This window comes from Dromaius novaehollandiae, chromosome 15 (genome assembly GCF_036370855.1).
Source record: "Dromaius novaehollandiae isolate bDroNov1 chromosome 15, bDroNov1.hap1, whole genome shotgun sequence".
Lineage (NCBI taxonomy): Eukaryota > Metazoa > Chordata > Aves > Casuariiformes > Dromaiidae > Dromaius > Dromaius novaehollandiae.
Genome location: NC_088112.1, coordinates 11,202,472 through 11,216,608, shown reverse-complemented (window position 1 = coordinate 11,216,608; position 14,137 = coordinate 11,202,472). Strand labels below are relative to the sequence as shown.

At 44.9% G+C, this 14,137-nt stretch overlaps 1 protein-coding gene across 5 annotated transcripts in view; it reads left to right on the top strand.

The window, feature by feature from the left end:
- GLRA1 (glycine receptor alpha 1) overlaps nt 1-14,137 on the top strand; it is a 60,592-nt gene that overhangs the window by 12,521 nt on the left and 33,934 nt on the right. For all 5 annotated transcript variants that reach the window (XM_064520898.1, XM_026118544.2, XM_026118546.2 and 2 more), the window contains exons 2-3: nt 8,063-8,193; nt 13,456-13,523. In XM_064520898.1, coding sequence (XP_064376968.1) covers nt 8,063-8,193; nt 13,456-13,523 — 199 coding nt within the window. The remainder of the gene's footprint in view (nt 1-8,062; nt 8,194-13,455; nt 13,524-14,137) is intronic.

The following is a 14,137-nucleotide window of genomic DNA, read 5'->3' as shown; positions in this document are numbered from 1 at the left end:
CAAAGTTTTGCCCCAGAGGATACTGCTCCAGACTCCAGCAAGCAGTATGGTGACGTGAGACACCTGCTCTGCAGAAACAAGGGGAAGATCTGGGAAAATCCCAAGCAACTCCCTCCTACCCACCATTCCAAAACATTAGCTCTCATGAGGCTGGTGCTATGGGATGGGATTTAACTATATCCTCTGCTACACCAAAGCATTGTTTCTCTGAGCAATCTGACACCCTACTCAAGTAACAGTGATACTTATTTCGAGGGTGGCCTGAGCAGAGAAACCTGGTACAGCAGGCAATAGGGTACTGGCCACCAACACTGTAGTGTTGATTTTAGACAACTGTATAACAATTGTTCTTAGTCACGGGTTGTTAAGAGAAGTTCCATCTTCTGACACACTCAGTTTTGTTTTCCAAATCATCCTCCCTTCATTCATACTATACTTTCTTACTATTTCCACCAAAACCCAGTATGCAAAGGCACAACTCCACACTAAGAGGCACTTCTTCCTCCCAACACCTCATTAAGACCGCACCTCTTCCCCTGTTGAACCCTCTCTGAAGTTGGTCCCCTAAAACTTTCCCATAAGCCTAGGCAACCAGGGCACACACTTGGGTCAAACATCACACTAAGAGGGTCCTATTTGCCCTCCCATCCAGGGATCAGGCGTTCTTATTTCCCTGCTTTCCCTCATTTTTCCTTGCTCAAACGTTTGACCGAGCCTCGTTCAAACACAGCCATACATGACACTCACGCTTTGGGCTTTCAGACTTAGCAGACCACAACGGCAGGCACGGCGGGGCCCGGGGGCACCGACCGCGCCGCCCCGCCGGCATGCGGCCCCGCCGAGCACTCCACGCTGGGTCCTAGCGCCCGCCCGCCCCCGCCGCCGGTATCTGCCATTCGTGCAACGGTATCCCCCGTCCGACACCGGAGTTAACGGTCGCGGTTTGGGACCGAGCTGCCAGCGTGGGGACCAACCAGAACACTTTTAGTCAGAGATGTGCGTAGTGTTAAAGAGTGACACGACCTCCCCCTTCGGCCGGAGAGACGTGGCGGTGCAGGAGCGAAGTCGGGCGGGTCGGTGCTGCGATTTCCTCACACCGCGTCCCCGAGCCGCAGGGGCACGACACATCCCGGAAAAGCCGGGCGGGTCGGCGCTGTGGCCGCCTCCGCGCAGCGGACACCCCCACACACAGCCCGGCGCAGCCGTTAGCGCCCGCCAGCGGCCGTTAGCCCGCAGCCAGCCCGCGCGTCTCACCCCGCACCAACTCTTATAGGTGTGGATAGGGACTAGCCGGTTCCGATTGGCTCATTCAGGTTTCCGCGGCGCCCAGCCATTGGCTGTCACGCCGTGGCACTCCCCACCTGCCTTTCTGGAAGGTTCTCCAGCGCTCCCGCACTGCCAGAGAGGTCGTTCACCCTGGATTGACCACTCTGGTTCTTGTAACCATCCCCAATTACCACGGGCTCCCCCCGAGCTATCCATAGCGCATTCCTTTCCCCTCGTACCAGAAGCACGGGGGAGGGCGTGAAGAGCATCGCATTGGGAGCAGCATAAAAGCAGTGCCATGGAATGTCCCCCCATTTCTGTCAGGCCCTGCCACCATTACTGCCCTGGCTGACTTTAGAGCAGGCAGCAGCATTGCTGCCTGGGAATCACACAAAGGTAGCCAAGACCAGAAATCGGTCACACCACTCTTCAGAGAAGACAGTAGTTGCAGAAAAGTTGTAGATGCTACTTGAAAGCAGAAATTTGAGTAAGAAATATGCATTTCAGACATGCTGACAGTGAGAGCAGGCTATTCCTTGAGGCTTGGTCTATGCACCCTAGCAGAGCTGTGTTTAACATCAAACCACAGGATCTCAAATCGGATAATCTCTCCAGGGACAAACAGATACTCACAGTCCCCTGCCTGAAGAGGGGTTAGTGGGGATGTCAATACTGCAGGCCAAAACAGCTGCAATCTCCTTGCATGCCCAAGCTCATGAGGCAAGGGCTAGCTCCAGTCCCAAAGCTACACAGCTGTATCACTGGTGCTATTGTGCATGAAATAACACATGCGCAGGGAGCCATTTCCATCTGCTGCCTCCCAAACCTGTCCATCTATGGGAATGAGATTTGCCATAAAACTTGCATTATTGAGCAAGTATTCTAGGTCAGCTTCGCTGCAGAACACTATTTCAGTGGCATCTAGACCCAAAATCTAGTTGCAGTGACTGGAGTCAAGAAGAATCCCTAATGAGACAGTTGTGTGGTCCTCTGCAGGTCCTAGAAATAGGGGCAAGTGCAGGGTGCAAGAAACAAACTGGAGTTCCCCTTCTTGCGTCCCCAAGATCACGCACTGCTCTGGTGAGGCCCAGCTTTGAAGATGATGGCGCAAACATTTATGCTGGACACCTCAGCCTGCCCTAAAGACTACGTCCAATATTCTTCTCCTTTGTGACACCTACCTACAGAAAACATGACATTTGAAGGACAAAGGTGTGAACCACCTCACCTGAACACAACTCCCCACACATCCCTGCCAAGTTCAGTAGCCTGCTTCTTGCTTTTTTTTTTTTTTTTTGGGGGGGGGGCGGGGGGACCATTTGGGAAACCATTGCTGAGTGGCACTGAACCTCACATATATTCAGAGTGAGTAACTGATCAGGTATCTTCTATTTCACCCAAACTGCACAGAGCTCAACTGTGGGGATAAATTCAGTGCCATTCTCTTGAACTACTGATGTTGCACCAGTTTACTTTCACAGGGACCTAATGCTTCCACCCCTTGCAGAGATACATTCCTCTGCAAACACTTGTTTTGCAACAGTTTGTGCTTCTGCTGCCAGCCATTATTTTTCCTCTCAGAATTAAAGATTAACAATTAAATTATTTGACAAGACAATAGAGGCTCAGTGCTAATTAAGTTCCTAGGCCTCTCCTCTTTGTGTAGAAGAGAATTGATAGTTCTCAGTATCAGCACTGCACCAGAACTGGGCAGTTTGCAATGTCAGACTTAATTAGATATGAAGCCGCAGAAAAAGGCGCAAACAATCATGAAACACAGCACCCAGGCCATACAAAATGGAAGAACAGGAAAGCCAGTTGGGAAGCTGGGAATAAAGCAAGCGGACATGTCTACACCATTGGAGAAAGCCACTTTCTAATCCACCTTTTTAATAAGAGTATTTCACCCATTTATTCAAAACTAATGCAGAGACAGAGGAGGCAGTGTCTATATAGGCTGGGGAGAAGCCAGTAGGAGGTGTCCTGCAAAGTTAAACTGTTCCATTGTAAGGAATATGGTTCTTAGGTGCCCCAAGCACCTTGACTATTCTTCTGCACTGACTTTTGCCTTTACATGCCTACTGGCAAGCTGGACATTCTAGGAGCTCAGTGCTTATACACCAGCATTCATATCAAATGATTATGCTAGTTTGTTGACCATTTGAAGCAATCCTTTCCATTGACGCCACAATGATTGCCTGATGTACATTTTCAGGCAGATTCACTAGGGATTGCACCAGTTTAAATAAGATAAGCCATTCTCTGGCTGCTATTAAAATGCACCAAGAGGCTTTCTGCTCGACATCCCTCTTGGGCTAATCTAGAAAAAACAGTTTGTAGTTTACACCTTTTGCCTCTTGTTTATTTAGAGAATGGATTTTCTCTATGATCGACATAATAACCCACTCTGAAGTTCCAATTGCTTTAGTCTTAAATAACATTCAGATTGCTTACTGATTTCTCCCTCCTTGTCTGTGCTGGGCCAGTGGAGGAGCAGTCCTAAAGGTCTTCCAAGGATTCTTCTGTAGGAACTAATGAATGGAGAAAGTCCGAGAAAGATCCCGAGGCAGCACATTTGGCACTAGCCAAGAGAGACTTGGAACAGAGCTCAAGCTGATGGCTTTTGGTGTGCTATCTGAGCGAATGGCTATAGCAAAGCTTGCTTGTCACACCCAGCACAAACATTTCAGGGTTGTGTCAGGTACAGTCTGTCCCTTCAAAGCATGGTATGGTTAGGCCAGCCTCTCTGTGTAACTTCCACTGCTGTTTTCTATTATTACCTCTGAGCTAGAAGGTAGGTACATCTGCCTGGTGCCCAGATAGCCTACTGTTGGAAAGGCTTTGCTGTTCCCTCATCCCGTTTTCTGGCCCTGTGCAAGTCCACAAGGAAATTGTTGCAAGCCACTAGTTTTAGGGGAACATTTAGTAACCAAAGGCAAACGGGCATAAACTCAGAAGTTAGCATTCGTAAATCACTTGGATACAACACGCAGCAGTCAAATAGAACTCCTAGAACACCCATCAGGAGGCCTGAAGCCATCCATGTCTGGTAGTGTTGACACATCCCTAAAAGTACTTACAGAAACTGTTCATAGGGATGGGTATGAAATGCCAAAAAGCAGCAAGGCTGTGAGAGGGTGTTCTCTCTCCCAGGTGCTCATCAGCTGTGTTCCAGTATAGCAAGCATAAGGGCAGAGAGCTAGGAATGCCAAGGAAGCTGGTGATGCTGTGCCAATGCGTGTCAGCCCCTCTGTGTTTCCAGACATCTGACCCTTTGCATTTCCAGCACCACAGAGAAAGTTGTGTATACAAGTTTACACATTTGAACCAACAGAAAGCCTCTGGTTTGTTAGTATCTGTCTTCCCCAAGAGTACACCAAGTCACACAGGCATGTCTGCCAAGCAGCGTTTATCCTCTCCTCTGGAGGCACAGGCCTAGGCTCTCATCCCACTGTCCCACTTCACTATGGCTCTTTACAGTGACAATGAAGGCAATAGTCTTTTCCCCCTTGCTCTTTCCCTCCTCTCTGCTCAGCTCAGGATTCCAGCAGATCACCCGCTTTTCACATGGATGTGAAACTTCTCAGGCCACAGTGCATGCTAAGTCCTGTGCAAATTGCCCAGTTAAGAAGATCTGGAAAATAGATCTTACAATAGCTAGATTAGTGGATGGATAGGTAGATGTGGAGTATCCTCGACTCACTGGTTGGCTTTCCTTCTACCTGAGCTGTTTGCAGATTTTGAGAGAAGCCCAGTAGAACAAAATGCCTGGCTGCCATTGAAACATTCTATAGCATGTGTTTAATTCCCTTCCCTTTAGGGAATCCCAACTCTAACATGTTCCTTCTTGCCCAACCCGCTCTGCCAGTCTCTGCAAGAGCTGAGAAATATTTGTAAAGCATTTTGTATGAAAGCACTGGGGGAAATATGACCCCTGCCTAAGTCCTTGCTGGGTATTTTTGGACAGTTAAACAAATGCTTGTTAGATTTTGCATATAGAAGTAGATTACTGAGAACACAAGCCATCATTTTCTTAAATATTTACTTCCTTGTAGGAACTGAGACCATGAAATTCATTCCACTTGCAACTTAGAAGCAGAAAGAATCAGAAAACAGTCCCCAAGAAACACTAGCAGACTTGCTCATTTGCGATAGTGTGACTGCATACTCAGATGGGCTCTTGAACTGAATTTACAGTAAAGCTGAACACCAACTTCTGTGCTCTTTCACCTTATTAAAAAAAAAAAAAAAAAGATTTCCAGGGGATTTGCAGTTTTTAATTATCTTTTTGCACTTAAAGGTTATGAGATTTGTATTGCTTCTTCCTATATCTCTCCCCCCACATTTTTCCAGTTCCATATCTACCTCCAGTCTATAGTTAATGAGAAGAAATCAGTGTATTGCACTATTTGGCATCTCACTGCTGAAGTGGCAGGAGTCTTTGGTTACCAAGTCATTTGCTGTTTAATTGAAATCTTTTCTCTAGACTCATTGCCATGCAGACACTCTATTGGAATGCAGTATTACAGCCCAGTATTGATTGTCCTCCCCCTCCCAGCCTTCTTCCTCCAAGTTTGTGAGTTAATTGCACCATGTTGTTTTCCTTTTTTAAAAATCACCCACTCCACAACTCCAGTTACCTGTGAAACACACTGGTTTAGCTTTGCATAGTTTCCTAAAGCAGAGATGGGGACAAGTCAAGACAGGGGATTTGGCAACAGTAAAAGCCAGATCCACGCTTTGTCAGATCAGCTCTGGGCATCAACTAGTTCAGATAAAGTTTAGCCTGAGAATGGACTGCAAAGGCAGAAAGGATGAATTAAATCCTAGTTTTAGATTATCTTATTATAAATGATCTGGAATTTATCTCCCACCTTTATTGCAGAAATTAAACAAATTTTGAACAATGAAAAAGCTAGCAATCAGTCATCGCTAATACAGATGCAGCTTGGAGAAAAAGCCAGGCTGCATTTGTGAGGTTGCAGGAATGGAAACCAAGGATTTGCACATCATCATCTGCTAGCAGTAGAGACATGAATCAATATAATGTGCATGTCCCCACTGACTCCTGACTTTGAAGTTATGGTACCCATTAGAAGTGGGCTTGTAAGTCCTTTTGAACCCCATCCATTTCTAAAGTCCTTAGGAGTTTGGTGGTTCAAAATGCCCTCGTCAAGGCCTTGTCGATGCAACATTTGTGCCACTGGAGTCTTAGCTTGGACTAATACTGTATGAACAATAGGCCTTTGAGTGTTGGATCACATTAATGCCGTATGTGGTAACTAACCCTAAATTCCTCCTGATAGATTTTGTGTCAGTACTTAGCTCTACACTTCTGAAAGATGGGGGGTTGACTTCTAAAGAGTCTCTTTAGTGAAGGAAAAAAATGAGAAATTTCCCCAGATGAGGTCTTCATGCCGTAAGAGGACTCTATAGTGTCATTTGTGAGAGCATACATAGCTAAATACCTTGCACCTATTGTAAAGAACCTCTCAGCTCCATGGTACATGGACAACAGGGGCATAATTTTTTTTTTTGAGACCAGTGGCTCCTCCCAGTTCACACACAGCTGCTGTGCTTATAAATCAGAAGCTTTGCAAAGGGTGAAGCCATGAATCTCACTTCTTCCTGAACAGCTTTATTATATGTTTGCATTACAATATTGTCTGTAGGCTTCAGCCAGCATCAGGCATCTGAACCGACAGGCAGAGACAGCTCTTGCCCTAATCACCTTGCAAGTCACCTATGCCTTTTTGCTTATCTAGACTACTTTACACCACAGTTTCAGCAAGAGAACAGACTTGTCCTTGAGTAGAAGCATGTGGCAGGAACTGTGTAGTAAGCCGTCATTTTAGAAATTGACCTTTTCTGTAAAATTGAGAATGAGCACTTAGTACCAAGAGTCACTTGTTTCTGTGCAGATGGCAACAACAGAGACTTACTAAGCCAAAGTCATCATCCTGCAGATCTCATGGACTGCCACTGAGTCAGAAGAGACTTCGTCAGCCTTAGTCAGGCTTCTGCAGGGGAGAGTTTCCATCTTGTACAGATAAATCAGTAATTTCACTCTTTCCGTCCCAGGGGCGATACATGTCCCCAGCATATTTTATTTCCCTTCATTCCCCATTCCAACACAAGCATCATTTCAGGATTACACTCCAGACACCTTCCAGTCCAGAGACTGCATTGCTGTATTGAACTCAGAACCCTGCATTGCAGGTACCAATAGGAAACACTGCACTGACTGGTTGCAGGAAGCAAACGTATGTCTATCACATTATAGTCCCAAAGGCTCTGCAAGAGCTGTACAATCACTTATGCCCATTTAAGCCTCACATTGCAGACTGATCTGATTCTACCCACCTTTTGGAAAATTAAACTGACAGAGTACAGGATATGCTCCCTGCTATTTGCCATGTAATTAAGCAGTAATTTCTGCCCAAGGCTAATCTCCGAGTGTATTTTTCCTCTGGAGCTCAGTGCCAGAGTTCACACTTGTGATTTAGTGGCATGCCAGGAAGCTCTACCTAAATTCACAAAAGGATTTTCTCCACTCATCATCTCTCTTCTACTTCGGTGGCAGCTGGCATTCTATATTCAGAGATGTTTGGGCTGGGCAAACAAATTAGCACAAACCAACCTCATTAAGAATCCACATGGGTACCCATACTGCCTCATAGTGGGAATGAGATGCTGACTGCTCCTTTTCTGGAGCCCAAGCTCTCCCCAGTATGGGAAGTGCATTAAAACCTTTCCCCCCCTCCCTTTCTTTCTTTCTTCTTCTTCACTCACACAGCTTGGCAGCCTCCAAAGAAGCTGAAGCAGCAGCACGATCTGCCCCCAAACCCATGTCTCCTTCTGATTTCCTGGATAAGTTGATGGGGCGAACTTCAGGATATGATGCCAGGATCAGACCAAATTTTAAAGGTATTGTAAAAAAAATGCAGCTTTTTTGACTTTATTTTGGGACAGAGACTGCATGCAATCCTAATTAATTCCTCCCCTAGTTGTATATGAAATATGAAAAATATTTACATTTATATGAAACATACATGATCATTAGAGACTTGGCACATAGGTGCCTTACAGAGATGATATTATTGTGAAGTCTGGGTTGACTGTTAGTTTAACGCCCATACACATATACAGATCTCAAACATTTTGGCTTTCACAATTTCCATTCCTACTGCTCTGCATGCAGAGGAACTGGCTATGTCGGCTTCTTAATAGAGCAGCCTGGAGCAACAGGCACCAATAGGATGGTACTTCCCTCTGTCAAAGCTACAGACAAGATTTGGGAAGAAAGTCTGTGATCAACCTAGATTAAGGCTTGAGATCAGCTCTACTGTTATGTGGTAGAGAGAGACCTGGCTCTAACTCAGCTAGGTGAATGAAAATGACTAAATGTGAACTAAGGCACTTGGATACCTTTGGAATGTAGGATGCATAAGTAGGAAATAACCACATTATTCCAAAGTTGTATGAAGTAAACCATTCATCCCAAATGAGTTTTGATTAGAAAGTCTGTATATCATCATCAACAGTGTATAGGCCACATGCTATAGAAATTTTAGGAACCCTCTACAGAGGGTAGCCAGTGAACACATAGATTATATTTCTTATCCCTCCTCTTGTAAAGCTGAAGAATCTTTCTTCAAGACAAAGCAGGGTGCCAAATTTCTTTAAACAAACAAACCAACCAACCTCAACACTAACAAGAAGCCAGTACCAGAGCCAGGCTATCCTCCCTATGAAAGAGGGCTCAGTTTCTTTGGCAAAAGAGTAGGGAAGCATCTAACAGGTCTGTAGTGATTTTTGAATCTATTTGAAGTTGCTAGGGGAGCAAAAGTCCCTGTTGGATTAACAGACAGAGGAAGAGCAAGACAGTGAAGTGAGAGTAAAAAAAGAGAGATCTTGATACTTGCACAATTTAAAGTACCAAGTGTCATCCCAGGAGCACCATATGATGTCCATGTGCAGTATATGCCGAGGGACAGCACATGCATGTGTATGCATATGGGCAAAAACACCTCAGCCCTTGGAGCAGTTTGAAGTGATCAGACTTAGCAATTTGCTTTGCTCCCCTGACAGCTGGACTCTCACTATGCTGCAGCAACTGATTCACTCACGTCACTTCGTTCCACAAGGTTTCGAGGGAGCGGCATCACCCAGAGCTTAAATCACTTACTTGCATCCTGTACGGCCCAAATTGCAACCTGCTCCGTTATCTCCTTTTCACTGCCTGGTGTGTGGTCAGATTCTTCGCTTCTTCCAAAGGGCCTGAGCCCTGGAGACCTCACTGTACATCCTGGACAGCTAATGCTTCCCTTTCTGTTCAACTGGATTAACGTGCTTTTATCCGTAGAGCACCACGCTCCCTATGGAAGCTCAGCACACAGAAAATCATCTTACCAAATCCCTCTAACAAGATCTGTAAAGATATCCGATTTCCACTCAGAATGGAAACAACCTTGTTAGAACCTTTACATCTAGCTAAACATTTACATACCACCACCAATGAGAGGGATCAAGGGGATCCTGCCAGACCAAGCAGTGACCAGTAGGAAGCTGAACCACTTGCAAATTAGCAGGTGACACTCCCTCCTTACACTCACTAAAGCCAACAGGAGTCTCTGCCATTAGCTCCAGAGGAACCAGAGCAGATGCCAGGGCAGCTGTATTCCATCTTGAACAGTTCTATCTGGAACTGTTTTTTGTGCTCTTAGAAAACTCTTCTAGCAAGGGCTATAAAAACAAACAAACAAAAAACAAACAAAAAAACCCCACACACTTATGAGCTCCCCTTCCCAGAGTGATTTGCCCTTGACTGGCACCCAGTGACAGCGGGACTTGTCCTCCTCTCAGCCACTGTCCAGCTGTATTGTCCCTCTTAGATACTAATTTCATTTACTACTTTTTTTCCTACCACTAGTTCCCCCTCCCTCCAGGAATCACAGGGCAATGGTAACGTAGGGCTCTCAGAACTCATTAATCATGGTGATGCTTCTTGAAGCTGAATGGCAAGTACTAAACTCTGTCCTGGGGTTTTACACCCAAAGACAGCTGGGAAGCTTATCTCCTAGTAATCAGCTAGATAACAGCAAACTCTGCTATTTTATCCAAAACACAAAATGGTTAAAGAAATGCCCCATAGACCTTCCTACCACTAAGTTATGCACACACAGAAAAGAAATTAAACTTTAATATTTAATGAAATGTATACATTATCTTCCTGCTGAAGGCAGCTGTATTGCAATTCTATTCAAGATAATTTAATTTCAGTTTTATTTCAATGAACTGCACCTTCCCCACAGGGCAGTTTTGCTGGCTTAGCCTCCCACACATAAATCAGGCTTCAATTTATATGGGAGGCATAGGAGATGTTTTACAGAGCTTGGGGTTGTAGCCCTCAGAGCACATCATTTAAATTAACTGGCAGTAACTCATAAAGGCATTTTAATGACTTAGATCTAAATGAAAATAATACCAAAGTTCTGTACCAGATTGATTTTTGGGTAGGAAAAGATTAACAAAGAGAGGACTGCAGGTCTTCCATAAATGCTGTCAAGGTTGGACTTAGCTGTGGATTCACATTTTGAGAACCAGGAAGGGGCATCTAAGCTTTGGCTTAAATTGGAGGATGAAGTTAGTAACTCAGGCAGAGATGGAGCTGGCTGGACCCAGTAGGTGTGGGACAAGCGGCCTCTGCACCCTGGCTGTGCTCTTAACCCCTGCTGCTGGAAAACTACATTCTTTCACATGTTCATCCCACTGCAGAGGGGGCACAACTCAGCAGTAGGCAAGGAAGTTTCTAGAGCCTCACACAAGCTCTTAAAAGAGCTTTTAAAAGCTATAGAGTTCTCACAGCTTCTCTTAAGACAATTACAGGAAAATCACAGCACCTGTACAAAAGCCAGGCAGCACTGAGGAGAGAGCTTTCCTTGTATGCACTGGGCCAAGCCCATCCCATAGTCAGCTTCACTAGTGCACATCAACACAGGATCAGGCAGCGCAGGGCCAAAAATCTTACACTTATGTCAGAGGCATGAGCATGTGTGGTCATTTAGGATGTTAGTTCAGCATTCCTTATGCTGTGCCCTTTGAGAGGAGAGATTGCATGCACGTGGTCTTCTGTTGCCAGAGAAGCAACTTCTTCCTCATCAGCTCAACAGGAATATTACAGAAGGGGTAAAGCAAGTGCTAAAGCCTGCTTCATGCTGCAAGTTTACCCAGCAGCTGAGAGGTTGATTAACTCTGGATCTGTATTATGTAGGCTGATTAAAACAAGGCCTACCAGCCATAAGCCTGTTGGATAAGAAGAGTAGGTGAAGGTGGAGGGATTGAGTATACACCACTTTATATCCGATATTTTAGCTCGTGTCTGCATCTAATAGTCTGAAGAGGGAGCTGTGCAGATTGGACAGTCTGAACTGCTGCTAAGTTGGCAGAGGGCTGTCTGGAAGCTGGTTAGACAAAAATCTGCTTGGATTGCCTAGGACTTGTACCAATAAAATCCCAGGCCATTACACAGCTGTTATGTGGCTGTGATCTTATTCCCACAGTGGACAGGTACAAAGTTTCAAAAGAGACTAAAGTGAGAGAGAATGGAAGCAAATCCAAGAGGAACAAAGCAGGCTCCAAGTGTTACTTTGTAATCAGGAAATTCTATTAATTTCCACACAGGAGGAAATTTGCACTGATTGCAGACAAGTCTCTCGTTAAAGCCATTGGCCCCCAAATAAGCATTTCATCTCACAGCAGCTGCCAGACTGCACATGTGGCCTCAACAGGCAACCATCACCTCCCCTGAGTGAGGCTGAGCCATCAGACAGTGCTTAAAATGCAGATACATCATCCTAGTCCCCATAAAGGATGAAGGAATAATCTAGAAGTTTCCATTTCCACAGATCTATTTCTTCCAAAACACATCTGTCACAGGGGTTTTACAAGACTAATTCCCCAATGTTAAAGGGGACCTTGGTTCCTAGGGCAGTATCCTCTGTGCAGAGGCATCTGCTCTCTCCTCCCATAGACCCATTTTCTCTGCCAGGACTCCCCTTCCCCACCACACACTGGGCAGCTCTAACAGCTCCAGAGCAAGAGTCCCTTTTGCTTCTCTGCTTCTCTTGCTAAAGTTCTAGAGAAATCCTTTTGTTAAAAGTAGACAAGCAACTCTTTTTTTCCAGGCACAGAAGAAGAGATATACCTCTGGTTCCAAACTGTTCTCCAGCTTTTTGTGTTGTGATCTGCAGCTTCCAGTATCTTCCTAGTTCCAAATGCAGCATTTGCACCACCTCAAATTTACCAGTCAATATTGTGGTTCACAATCAGTTCTACCAATATGACTGAGAACTAGTACCCCATGAACAGACTGAACCTCAAACGCCCCATCTAACCACATTCTTCCTTTAATCCCTTTTTCTCCTCCTTTGGTGGCCCCTTGTCTTTTCTAATAAGAGCACACTAAGCAAAGCTTCAGTCCACAAACAAACAGAGCCCAAGAAGAGAAGTATGGCCCCAAATCTAGGAATAAGTTCTCCCAAAACACAACAGCGAAGAATTTCTACTAGCAGAGCCCTGAAGTCTCCTGTACAGGTGCAAGTCACAGCAAACAATTGTTATCACATGGGGTATTCGCTCCATTACCCAGCCTGATCCCTACAGTACACTCTAAATAGCCTTGCACAGGCTCCCTATGGAGCGTAGGGCCCCAATTCAGACACACCTGTTAGATGCTTAGGAAAAAAAAAATATACAGTATTTGAAAAGTTACAGAACTCTAAACCCTGAGAGCCTTTTCAATAGCCCCTTGGCTCTTTCCTGGTGCTATTGGGTTCAAGGTGAACTTAGCATCCATACAGCAATGTTGAGATGTCTAGGAAGCTGACCTGTCCTGCCTAGCTCTGATCTCTCTCTTTTCATAAAAAAAAAAAAAAAAAAAAAAAAAAGTATGCAAACACTCTCCCAAACGGGGAAACGAAGGTGAAAGCAGAAGTCAGACAATGGTGAGTACAGTACATCAAACTGGCATTAGAGCTAAGACTAGACTAAGCCTCGGGTCCAGACCTTATGCCAGTACTTCCCCTCAGTCACGCTGTTCTCACAGCAAGATTTAATATTGCAGGGTGGGAATACTTGGTCTCATAAACACAGGCTGAACTACTGATCCAATCTGTATTTGTCATGCAGGCCCACCAGTGAATGTCAGCTGCAACATTTTCATCAACAGCTTTGGTTCAATTGCAGAAACAACTATGGTAAGTTTAAAAAAAAAAAAGAAAAAAAAGAAATCACAGCACAGCTGTTCAGTTACTAGTTCAGTCTCATTTCCTTTACCATGAATGCAGCAAGATGCTCCACTTTAATGTGGCCAGGGGAAAGTGGTGCCTGTATGTTCCTTACTTTACCTCAGGTTTGAGTAAATTAACAGTCACTCACACTGTACAATGACTAAGACCACATGTAGTCTCTATCCATCTGCATCTCTAGGAAGATACTGTACAGACAAAGTATGTGGGTCAGAAAAAGAAACAAGTAAAATGTGTTCTGGTTAACTTGACTTGAGCAAGGCTCAAAGCTCAGAGACACAGTTGCAGGTGCTCTGTGTTTAAGGGCATTTAATTCCAGAGGTTTAATTCAACACTTTGAAGTGAAGTGACAGCAGCCAAATTCAAATCCAGTCTGCACTAGATTTCATATATCCCAAATATTAAGAGAATCATCAGATATGGATTTTCTTGGAGCCGTATTTCTGTTAAACAATTTTCTTAATTTAAGAAAACCCCAAATCAGTATTTGCAAGTCCAGGCCAGCTTCAGGTGAAATTAGTGAACATGGCTAAAGACTGGATCCAATTTACAAGGCACTGTTC